A 13,081-nucleotide genomic window follows, 5' to 3' on the forward strand; every position below is an offset into this window, starting at 1 on the left:
CAGGCCTCCCTCACCTCCCCCATCAACACTCCTCCCCCCATCAACACTCCTCCCCCCCATCAACACTCCTCCCCCCCATCAACACTCCTCCCCCCCATCAACACTCCTCCCCCCCATCAACACTCCTCCCCCCCATCAACACTCCTCCCCCCCATCAACACTCCTCCCCCCCATCAACACTCCTCCCCCCCATCAACACTCCTCCCCCCCATCAACACTCCTCCCCCCCATCAACACTCCTCCCCCCCATCAACACTCCTCCCCCCCATCAACACTCCTCCCCCCCATCAACACTCCTCCCCCCCATCAACACTCCTCCCCCCCATCAACACTCCTCCCCCCCATCAACACTCCTCCCCCCCATCAACACTCCTCCCCCCCATCAACACTCCTCCCCCCCATCAACACTCCTCCCCCCCATCAACACTCCTCCCCCCCATCAACACTCCTCCCCCCATCAACACTCCTCCCCCCCATCAACACTCCCTCCCCCCCATCAACACTCCTCCCCCCCATCAACACTCCTCCCCCCCATCAACACTCCTCCCCCCATCAACACTCCTCCCCCCCATCAACACTCCTCCCCCCCCCCCATCAACACCCCCCATCCCCCTCAACACCCCCATCCCCCCCCCATTCCCCATCCCCCCCACCCCCCCCATTCCCCATCCCCCCCACCCCCCCCATTCCCCATCCCCCCCACCCCCCCCATTCCCCATCCCCCCCACCCCCCTATTTCCCCATCCCCCCCACCCCCCCTTTCCCCATCCCCTCCACCCCCTCCCCTCCCCTCCACCCCCTCCCCTCCCCTCCACCCCCTCCCCTCCCCTCCCCTCCACCCCCTCCCCTCCCCTCCACCCCCTCCCCTCCCCTCCACCCCCTCCCCTCCCCTCCACCCCCTCCCCTCCCCTCCACCCCCTCCCCTCCCCTCCACCCCCCCCCCCATCACCGCCCCTCCACCCCCCCCCCCATCACCGCCCCTCCACCCCCCCCCCCATCACCGCCCCTCCACCCCCCCCCCCCCATCACCGCCCCTCTCTTGCCGCCTCCACCCCTCTCTCTTTCCCCACCCATCAACACCCCTCTCTCTTTCCCCACCCATCAACACCCCTCTCTCTTTCCCCACCCATCAACACCCCTCTCTCTTTCCCCACCCATCAACACCCCTCTCTCTTTCCCCACCCATCAACACCCCTCTCTCTTTCCCCACCCATCAACACCCCTCTCTCTTCCCCACCCATCAACACCCCTCTCTCTTTCCCCACCCATCAACACCCCTCTCTCTTTCCCCACCCATCAACACCCCTCTCTCTTTCCCCACCCATCAACACCCCTCTCTCTTTCCCCACCCATCAACACCCCTCTCTCTTTCCCCACCCATCAACACCCCTCTCTCTTTCCCCACCCATCAACACCCCTCTCTCTTTCCCCACCCATCAACACCCCTCTCTCTTTCCCCACCCATCAACACCCCTCTCTCTTTCCCCACCCATCAACACCCCTCTCTCTTTCCCCACCCATCAACACCCCTCTCTCTTTCCCCACCCATCAACACCCCTCTCTTTCTCTTCTCTCACCCCCATCTGCGGACAGCCGCCCCCACCCCGTCCGCGGCTGGTCCCCTAGTCTGCGCCCGCCTCCGCGGCCGCGCTCTCCTCCTCCTCCTCCCCCCCGCCCCCTTCTCAGTGTCTCAACACGCCCAACCCCCTTCACCTCCGTAACACCCCTCGACGCGCGCCCCTCTCTCTTGACCCCCCCCCCCCCCCCCCTCACTGCTGGGGCATCATAATTGAGCCAGATCTTGCTGCTTTTTGATAGTCACATAGACGCATTTCCAACATAGGTCACTGTGGTAAGGAGAGGATAGCCTGGGTGACTTTTTTAATCCTATTCTTTCTACCACCCCCTTCCCCAGTCTAAAGATGCTGAGGCTATTTGATAGTTAAATATTGGGAAAACCAAAGCCATTGTCTACGGTACCCACCACAAACTCTGTTCCTTAGCCACCGACTCTATCTCCCATTGTCTTGGGCTCAACCAGTCTGTTCACAACCTCGCTGTCCTATTTGACCCTAAGCTGTGCTTCTGACTCTATCATCAAGACTGCCTACTTCCACCTCCATAACACTGCCCCGCCTCAGCCCATCTGCTGCTGAAACCCTCATCTGTCCGTGCCTTTCTTACCTCTACACTTACTAATCCAATGGTCGGCATCCAACCTTGCACCCTCAGTAAATGTGAGCTGATCCAAAACTCTTCTGCCCATTTCCTAACTCGCACCAATTTCTATTCACCAATCACTCCCGTGCTCGCTGCCCTACGTTGAGTCATGGTCTAGCTATACTAATTTAAAATTCTCATTCTTATGTTCAAATTCCTCCATTGTCTCACCCCTCCCCATCTCTGTAGCCTCCTCCAGCCCTACAACCCTCTCAGTTCTCCGTGCTCTTTCAATTCTGGCCTCTTGCGCATCCGCAATATCCATCCCCCCAACTTTGGTGGCCATGCCTTCAGCTGCCTATGCTTTTAAGTTCTGCAATTCACTTATTAAACCTCTTCGACTCTCTCCATCTCTCCTCCCTTAAGAAGATCCTGTTCAGCAACCTTGGTGTTATGTTAATCCTGAAATGAGCTTTCGACCAAATATCCACAGCATAACTAAGGCAGCCTATTTCCTGTAACATCGCCCGATTCTTCCCTTGCCTTAGCTCATCAGCATGCCTTTGTTACCTCTAGACTTGACTATTCCAACGCACACCTGGCTGGCCTCCCACATTCTACCCAATGTAAACTTAAGGTCATCCAAAACTTGGCTGCCTGTGTCCTAACTCGCACCAAGGCCCGTTCACCCCTGTCTTGCTGACCTACATTGGCTCCCGGTTAAGCAGTGCCTCAATTTCAAAATTCTCGACCTTGTTTTCAAATCCCTCCATGGCCTCGCCCCTCTCTTTTTCTGCAATCTCCTCCCGTCCCTCCCCCGAGACATCTGTGCTCCTCTAATTCTCCTGAACATCCCTGATTATAATTGCTCAACCATTGGTGGCCATGCCTTCTGTTGCCTAACTAAACCTCTCCACCTCTCTGCTCCTTTAAGATGCTCTTTAAAACCTATCTCTTTGACCAAGCTTTTGGCTACCTGCCGTATGTGGCATGGTGTCAAATGTTTTGTCTCGTAATATTCCTGTGAAGTGCCTTGGGACGTTTTACTACGTTAACCGTGCTATATAAATGGAAGTTGTTGTTAAAACCTAATTCTTTGATCAAGCTTTTGGTCATCTGTCCTTATGTCTCTAGGTGGCTCAGTGTGAAATTTAGTTTGATAACTCTCCTGTAAAGTGCCTTGGAACGTTTTACTGTGTTAAAAGGTGCTATATAAATCCAAGTTGTTGTATGATTTGCACCCAGGCTGAGATCAGCTAACTCAGCATAGACCATGATCAAATTTGGAATCACGCTGGTCTGTGTCGCTCAGCTCCTCGCTGGATAAACTTGCTGTCTAGGTATGGATCATGTTGTAATCAATGTTTCAGATTCTCTCAGCTCTAGAGGTGAGGTAATCTCCAGAAACCTGAAGTACCAGAACATAGTGATTCAAAGGTATAGCACACACTTTGAATACTTTTTACAAGTAGTCATCAAACATCTAAAACCGGAAACGCCCTCATCCATGCAAACCTACCCCTCCCATGCCATGTGTGCCAGCCTATTTTTAGGGACAGTGGCAACACAATTTGCTTTTAGCTTCTGAACATTAAATATTAGCTGTCCATTTAGCATTAGTCATTTTATGACGAACAAGGCAATGGCGTGAAAGTTCTGTGAAAGCTCTAGTTTTTCAGCTTTCTGTGAATGATGAGTTTGAACTTGTGGATGGTGTGACTATTATTACTTGAGTACATCCGTGAAAATCCTGTCTTTTCTCAATTCATGCTATTTGTTGCTGTGCATTCATTTAAGACCAAGATGTCAACTAGCCGTGTGATGCAACAGAGTAGCATTGTAATGTGCTGGATGTGGCAGTACCTGTGGTTTTTAATGTTCTTTGAGTTTTAACCTGGACAGTGCATTAGTCCTGGGAGTTAAAACAAAGCAAACTTGGCCTGGTGTGTGTTACTGTTAAGTTTGAAATCAAGTAATGGCTACAGCAACTGAAAGCTTATGTAGATCCTGTATGATTCAATGATTAATCTTTCAGGGAACCAGGCAGTGAAGAGGTGATTTTAATCTGACTTTTTAACTCTCACATGGGCAAAAGGTAAACCTGAAGTAAATACGAACAAACTTAAATTTTTTTTTTTAAGTTTCTTAAAAATTGAAAATTTTATCATAATGGAGCACTTTGACATGCCGCAAAATTAAAATGAGTATTTCAGAGCCAAAACTTTTGTTTCGCAGTCAATACGCTGTTAAAAAACAAGTTGCACCTAATCCAACAAGGCCTAACATTTAATGGGGTATTTACTAGCGATATTATTGCGTGAAAGGAAAAGTTTGACTGATTTCCCTGATTACACTGATTGCCAGGTTTGGCAGGGTGGGCACAGCGCAGCCAGTGTTGAACAGTGAATGACTGACCACAGTTTCAAAGAGGTAATAACAGCCAACACTGTTATTTCGCTGTTATTAGCCACTGCAAATTCTGGGGGGGCCATTACAAAGTTATGTTCCCTAAATATTCAATCACATTTTAATTGGAGTGATAGACAATCATTAAAAATGGTGACTATTTTGGGGCCTACTTGGAGGGAATAAGTTCACACCAAATATAAAGCAGCCATGTGTGCAGGTATTGTTAATCCGAAGCACTCTCTAACCTGTTGAAAAATGTAACCTTCATTTATGTTAATCAACTTGATACGGTTTGTCTCATAAAATGTTAGCAGGATTTCATCTGAATTTGCTTCGCTGGGTTTTGAGTGCTTTGTTCTAAAAGGCAAATTTTAAAACTGTTCAAAGTTCTCCAATGTACACTGAATAAAGTGATAAACCCCAGGGTATGTGATGCAATAAACTGCTTATTTTCTGCTTTGTTGAATTTTAGTGCTGAACAAGATAAGGGGAACAGGGGAAAGGAACCCCCACCCGCACACAAACACACTGGTTTTTACATTCAATGTCAACTTTGAGGTCAAGTACAGCACAGCCAGTTCCAGACTGCTTTTAATACTGGTTTTGTGCCATACGAGTGCCGTCGGTTCCTGGTGCACTGGCATTTCACAGCTGGCAGCACCCTCAAAATTAACATGCTGGATTTGTTGAGGCTGCCAGTGGGGAGCTTGTTGAGCGCAAGATGGAGCATTGTAGCACGGAAGATCGAGAAGAGGGTTGGCGCGATGACGCCAGCCCTGCTTGACCCGGGTCCGGACATGGATTGGGTCTGTGATGGATCCGTTGGTCAGGATCACGACTTGCATGTCATCATGGAGCAGGCGGAGGATGGCGACAAACTTCTGGGGCCAGCCGAAACCGAGGAGGACGCTCCATAAACCCTCGCGGTTAACAGTGTCAAAGGCCTTTGTGAGGTCAAAGAAGGCCATGTACAAGTGTTGGTGTTGTTCCCTGCATTTCTCTTGCAGTTGTCGTGCCGCGAAGATCATGTCCGTTGCACCCCGTAGTGGACTGAATCTGCATTGTGACTCTGGGAGGAGCTCTTCAGCCACAGGAGGATTCTAGCAATGACTTTCCCAGTGGCTGATAACGGGGATTTCTCTGTAGTTGCCGCAGTCGGACTTGTCCCCTTTTTTAAAGATGGTCACGGTATCTGAGATCTCCCGGCATGCTCTCCTCCTTCCAGATGAGAAAGATGAGATCATGCATTCGTGCCAATACTTTACTATACTTTAGTGCCTCACTGGCGATTCCATCTGCTCCTGATGCCTTGTTGTTCTTGAGCTGACGGATGACCTTTTCTACCTTGTGCAGGGCTGGGGTTTTGCTAAGATGGTGGCGGGTCGCATGCTGAGGGATGGAGTCGAGGACACTCGCGTCAATTCCAAAAGTATTTCATTGTTTGCAAAGCGCTTTGAGACGGTGGTCGTGAAAGCCAAGTCTTTTTTTTATGGCTGATCTGTATCTTACCTCCATTTAGCCACCTTGGTGCCATATCCCTTAATGCTCTTGCTTAACAAAAGTCTATCAATCTCAGTTTTGTGTTTAATGACTCCTCATCACTGACTTCCCAACCAGAAGAAATGATCTTTTCCTATTCACCCTTTTGAAACTTAATGAGAAGTAACGTACCGTAGAGCGTCCTTTGCTTTTAGGATCTGGGTGTCTTTTTTTCTTTCCTTCTATTGCTTGATTCCAAAGATCTTTACTGCGGCTTCAAACGCCACGAATATGCCGTCTCCAGAGAATACAACTGCTACATGCCAGCTTGACTAACCTACCACCAACCCAACTCCACTCTAGAGGGTCATTTTGAACAGCCGCTGAAGCCTTTCAGCGATCTCTCTTGATAACCGATGGTGAAATTCTTGGAAAAGTCACAACATACCAAATGGATTTCTTATAGAGGACCCCACGATACAACCTGAAGGATTAAGTCTTCCTCACAAACAGTGGACAACCATCAACCGCCTCAGAACCGATGCTGCTACCTTCTCCATACATGGACGATTAAAGCATCCCCATCATGTGACTGTGGAGCTCCTAATCAGACCCTGGAGCACATCATTGAGCACTGCCCTCAGGAAATTCACAGGCAGCCTACAAGAAATCCATGCCGGAAGCTTTGGCCTGGATATCTGACTTGGGCATTGATATTTAATTTATTTTTTGCCACTACTATATGAAAGAAGAGCCTGTTGTTTCAGAAGGTTTGCATGAATTATAAATCGGGAGGTTTTCTTTAACTGGAACCAGTTTTTAAATAGGATCTTTCATTCCCCAATCGGTGGGGTGGGGGGGGGGGGGCGGGGGAAACAATTATTTTTAAAGTAGTGAAGTAGGTATGATCACAGTTATAGGTGATTTCACATTTAATTTTTAACTGAGTGAAAGTAGGAAAAATAAAAAAGCTAATTATTATTTAACTGGAGAGAGAGACTACAAAATGCTGCAGTACAGAGGGATCTGGGGGTCCTTGTACATGAAACACAAAAAGTTAGTATGCAGGTACAGCAAGTAATCAGGAAGGCAAATGGAATGTTAGCCTTTATTGCAAGGAGGATGGAGATTAAAAGTAGGGAAGTCCTGCTACAACTGTACAGAGTATTGCTGAGGCCACAACTGGAGTACTGCGTACAGTTTTGGGCTCCTTATTTAAGGAGGGATATACTTGCATTGGAGGCAGTTCACAGAAGGTTCACGAGGTTGATTCCTGAAATGAAAGGGGTTGGTTGTCTTATCAAGAAAGGTTGAGTAGGTTGGGCCTATACTCATTGGAATTTAGAAGAATGACAAGTGATCTTATTGAAACGTATAAGATTCTGAGGGAGCTTGACGGGGTAGTTGCTGAGGGGATGTTACCCCTCGTGGAGGAATTTCGAACTGGGGGCATAGTTTCAGAATAAGGGGTCACCCATTTAAAACGGAGATGAGGAATTTCTTCTCTGAGGGTCGTGAATCTCTGGAATTTTCTACCCCAGAGAGCTGTGGAGGCTGGGTCATTGAATATATTTAAGGTGGAGATAGATTTTTGAACGATAAGGGAGTCTAGGGTTATGGGGAGTGGTCAGGGAAGTGGAGTTGAGGCTAAGATCAGATCAGCCATGATCTTATTGAATGGTGGAGCAGGCTCGAGGGGCCAAATCATCTCCTGCTTCTATTTCTTCTGTTCTTGTGTTCTTATGAAAGGCTTGCATTTATAATAGTGCCTTTAGCATTCTCAGGATGTCCCGAAAAGGTTTGCGGCCATTGAATTACTTTTCATAGGTGCAGTCAATTTGCGTACAGCAAGGTCCCATAGATGTCTAATAAATGACGCGATGATTTGTTTTTACTGATGCTGGTTGACTGTACCAGGAGAAGTTCCTGCTCTTAACGTCCACCTGAGCAGGCAGGCATAGCCTCGATTTAATGCATCAACTGGAAGGCTGCACTTCTGGCAATTCAGCACTCTCCCACTACTGAAGTGGTATCAGCTTAGTGTTGACCGGTGCTTGAATCCACAACAAATTCATACTATTACATTACAGGCCATTCGGCCCAACTAGTCTGTACTGGTGCGTTTATACTCCACACGAGTCCTTTCATCAATCTCACCTCAGCCTTTCAACATATCTCTTCCATTTTCTCTCGTGTACTTGTGTGGTTTCCTTTTGAAAGTATCTAAGTTATTTTCCTCGACCACTTCCTATGGCAGGGAGTTCCATTGAACCTATTTGAGTTAAAGACATTTCTCCTTATTTCCCTATTGGATTTATTACTGACGATCTTGTATTTATGACAACGCGTTATGGGTTCTCTGCACATCTACCCTGTACAACCCATTTAATGCATCCCAGGGTATTAAAAGAGATGGCGGAAGTTATAGCAGATGCATTCGTTATAATCTACCAAAAGTCTCTGGACTTTGGGGAGGTACCAGCGGATTGGAAAGCAGCTAATGTAACGCCTCTGTTTAAAAAAAGGGGGCAGACACAAGGCAGGTAACTATAGGCCGGTTAGTTTGTGTAGTGGGGCAAATGCTTGAAACTATCATTAAGGAAGAAATAGCGGGACATCTAGATAGGAATAGTGCAATCAAGCAGACGCAGCATGGATTCATGAAGGGGAAATCATGTTTAACTAATTTACTGGAATTATTTGAGGATATAACGAGCATGGTGGATAGAGGTGTACAGATGGATGTGGTGTATTTAGATTTTCAAAAGGTATTCGATAAGGTGCCACACAAAAGGTTACTGCAGAAGATAAGGGTACGCGGAGTCAGAGGAAATGTATTAGCATGGATAGAGAATTGGCTGGCGAACAGAAAGCAGAGAGTCGGGATAAATGAGTCCTTTTTGGGTTGGAAATCGGTGGTTAGTGGTGTGCCACAGGGATCGGTGCTGGAACCTTAACTGTTTACAATATATATAGATGACCTGGAAGAGGGGACAGAGTGTAGTGTAACAAAATTTGCAGATGACACAAAGATTAGTGGGAAAGCGGGTTGTGTAGAGTACGCAGAAAGGCTGCAAAGAGATTTAGATAGGTTAAGCGAATGGGCTACGGTTTGGCAGATGGAATACAATGTCGGAAAGTGTGAGGTCATCCACCTTGGGGAAAAAAAACAGTAAAAGGGAATATTATTTGAATGGGGAGAAATTACAACATGCTGCGGTGCAGAGGGACCTGCGGGTCCTTGTGCATGAAACTCTTTTAGAGTTTACCTGTAAACATAAAACATTAAACCGTGCCACCCGACCTGGATGACACACCAGACATTTACAAGGCCCTTTTTTTTTTTTGTTTTTTTTTTGTGTTTTTCTTTTTTTTTTTGGGGCACTAAAATCACATTTTTTCCCCAGTGCCCCCTATAAAAGGGAAGGGTGTCACTAAAAGCACCGGCAATTAAAACAAATTAAACTTTAAAACGTAAAATCAAATTAAAATTTGGTTGCCGGGCGTGATGATGCACTCCAGTCCCTCCGGTGCCAACCTCTCGCGGAAGGCCGCGAGCGTACCGGTGGACACCGCGTGCTCCATCTCCAAGGACACCCTGGACCGGATGTAAGAGCGGAAGAGAGGCAGGCAGTCAGGTTGAACGACCCCCTCGACCGCCCGCTGCCTGGACCGGCTGATGGCACCCTTGGCCGCGCCCAGGAGCAGTCCTACGAGGAGGCCCTCGGACCTACCCGCTCCCCTCCGCACAGGGTGCCCAAAGATCAGGAGAGTGGGACTGAAGTGCAGCCAGACTTTCAGGAGCAGCCCCTTTAGATAATGAAACAGGGGCTGCAACCTCGTGCACTCAGTAAAAACATGGAACACGGACTCCTCCAAACCGCAGAAATTGCAGGCGGCCTGGGAGTCCGTGAACCGGCTTAAAAATTTGTTGCACGGCACTGCTCCGTGCACCACCCTCCAGGCCAAGTCCCCGATGAATAGTGGGAGGACTCCCGCATAGAGTGCCTTCCATCGGGGACCCCCGCCTCCTCCGGACGGCAAGATGGTACGCCATGGCGTGTCCGGAAGGCCGGCGAGGATGGCAAAGTTGAGAGTGTGCAGGAGCAGCCCGTACAGGAAACCCCTCCGCGCGGAACTGAAAGGCACGGAGGGGATTTCCCCGAGGCGGCTCAAGTTGTGAGGCGCCGGCCTCCGAGGGAGGTTCCGGGATTTGGCGCCAATGAGGAATTCCGTCCGGACGGGGGTCAGTTCGGACGGGATCTCCCCACGTGCTTGAGCCTCCTCGATGCATCTAACAGAGTCAGGGCCCAAAGCTGTTTTTAGCGACTCGATGGCTTCGGCCGCGTGGCGGACGTCGGCTGAATTTAGGCGCCGCGCCAGCGTGCCTGGCACCATCCAGCCCGCTCCTCCGCCACCGAGCAGGTCCCTGACCCTGGTCACCTCACCAGCCACAGCCCTCTCTTCCGACCGCCACATAAAACCTCGGTCGTGGAGGTACGGATTCCCGAGCAGAATCCCAAAAAGTTAGTTTGCAGGTGCAACAGGTAATCAGGAAGGCGAATGGAATGTTGGCCTTCATTGCGAGAGGGATGGAGTACAAAAGCAGGGAGGTCCTTCTGCAACTGTATAGGGTATTGGTGAGGCCGCACCTGGAGTACTGCGTGCAGTTTTGGTCACCTTACTTAAGGAAGGATATACTAGCTTTGGAGGGGGTACAGAGACGATTCACGAGGCTGATTCCGGAGATGAGGGGGTTACCTTATGATGATAGATTGAGTAAACTGGGTCTTTACTCGTTGGAGTTCAGAAGGATGAGGGGTGATCTTATAGAAACATTTAAAATAATGAAAGGGATAGACAAGATAGAGGCAGAGAGGTTGTTTCCACTGGTCGGGGAGACTAGAACTAGGGGGCACAACCTCACAATACGGGGGAGCCAATTTAAAACTGAGTTGAGAAGGAATTTCTTCTCCCAGAGGGTTGTGAATCTGTGGAATTCTCTGCCCAAGGAAGCAGTTGAGGCTAGCTCATTGAATTTATTCAAGTCACAGATAGATAGATTTTCAATCAATAAGGGAATTGAGGGTTACAGGGAGCAGGTGGGTAAGTGGAGTTGATTCCACGGCCAGATCAGCCATGATCTTGTTGAATGGCGGAGCAGGCTCGAGGGGCTAGATGGCCTACTCCTGTTCCTAATTCTTATGTTCATTCATAAGGGAGACCTCTATCAGGTCACCTTTTCAAAAGAAAAATGCACAAACTGGTTCAATCTTTCCCGATAGTTATAATCTCTCAGTTCTGATACCATTTTATCTTGAGGTTATTATTTTCCTAATAGCTGTTCTACCCCCTTCCTTTCCATGTTCCTTTTCAACCGATTCAAGTGCTACCCACTGAGCCAAGCTGATGCCGGGTCATTAACCGACACCGCTACTTGGAAGTGTTGTCTATCAACAGATGTTCGCTGGTAAAATGACTAAGTTGTATGATTAGCTGGTCCCTTGAATTTCTCAAGTGTTAAAGGTCAGACTTATGTGTACTGGTGAAAAACGATACGGCGTTGCATACTAGTATTTAACTGAAAAGAGAAAAATTGAGACATTTGATTTCTCAGTTTTTATTAAAAGAATGTCCTGGCATTAATAAAGGTATTACACTTAAAAAAAAAGTTCAAATGTATTTGTTGAGTGACGTTGCCTTTATCTTCCCTTTTCTGATGAGGGTTATTGGGATTTTTGACGGCTTCTACTAACTATCCACCATGTCCTAATGCTCATAGGATGAAGTTGACCTTTTCTTTTTCAGGAGTTTGGCTTTGAAATAAAGTTGTATATGAAAGAAGTGCTGGAATCATAATTTCATAGGTATTTTGTTCTTTTTCTAGGTATGTTGCAGCATCCAGATGGCACAGTCTTGAAACAGTTGCAACCTCCTCCTCGTGGGCCCAGGGAGATGAATTTCTACAACATGGTAATTGCTGTTTGGTAGAACTTTGTATAAGGTGAAATTGGCCTTCAGTGCTACTGCATTCGACCTAACCGAGAGGCCCCTATTTTCCAAAATAAAGATTTCTGGCGCCAATGTACGTTACCCCCTCCCCCGTTAGCACCAAAAGAACCCGGCAGTTTCCACAAATTAAGTGTTATTTTTTAGCACTGTGCTTCCTGCTATGTGCTACTGTGTTGCACTCTGGGATGGCATCACAGACGTGACATACGGTTTTCCGTGTGACTGTCATATCTCAGTTGGACTGGGACACCTGTGGAATGTTGAGTTGATGCAATAGATATTGGAGAGCAAGTCCACCTATGCTGCTATCAGAGAATTCCTAATGCAGGCGTAAAGTGGATTTGGCAAAACTATGGGAGCAAATCATCTGTCCACTTGTTTGAAATGGGAAGATTTTTTTTAGGTGGGGTGAAAGGAAGAAAAAAAATCAAGTCCACCCCCTTCTCTCACTCTGCCGCCCCCCCCCCCCCCCCAATCGGAATCTTGGGATAGCCTGACAAATGTTGGTAACATTGGGAGAGAAGTGTGAAGAGAAAGGGGAAACACATGTAAACAATTGCGATCAAATGGTATTCTCGAGGAATTGAGAGTAGTAATGAGCTGAAATGAATTTGTCTGGAATTGAAAGCAGTTTCTATGGGTTAGTAACCCAGCAATAGATTGTGTTCCTAATGCTATAACATCGTGTGCATTTCTTGGCAGTGTTCCAGTTGTTTACAACCCACGTATGTTGGGTCTTTTTAGCTTAGCGATACTGACCAGAAATGTTAGTTTCTCTAGCACTGCTGGTTATTCATATCTTAAGTATTTTAGTTTTTGGGCCTTGATCAAAAAAAAAGATTCCAAACAATTTCTATCAGTACATAATACACTCCTCTAGTTTCTGATTCCTAGCTTTGCTTTTGTTATATTGTGCAAAACACCTGTCACAAATCTCTTTTAAAGTGAATGTTTCTTGCTACTTTGGTGAGATTATTCAACTGCATTTCATTAGCTGATAGAATCATAGAATACTACAGCA

At 47.6% G+C, this 13,081-nt stretch overlaps 1 protein-coding gene across 1 annotated transcript in view; it reads left to right on the forward strand.

Annotated features, from left to right (window-relative positions):
- ipmkb (inositol polyphosphate multikinase b) overlaps window positions 1-13,081 on the forward strand; it is a 136,388-nt gene that overhangs the window by 7,713 nt on the left and 115,594 nt on the right. The window contains exon 2 of the mRNA XM_070874075.1: window positions 11,936-12,021. Coding sequence (XP_070730176.1) covers window positions 11,936-12,021 — 86 coding nt within the window. The remainder of the gene's footprint in view (window positions 1-11,935; window positions 12,022-13,081) is intronic.

This window comes from Pristiophorus japonicus, chromosome 3, assembly GCF_044704955.1.
Source record: "Pristiophorus japonicus isolate sPriJap1 chromosome 3, sPriJap1.hap1, whole genome shotgun sequence".
In the NCBI taxonomy this organism is placed as follows: Eukaryota; Metazoa; Chordata; class Chondrichthyes; family Pristiophoridae; genus Pristiophorus; species Pristiophorus japonicus.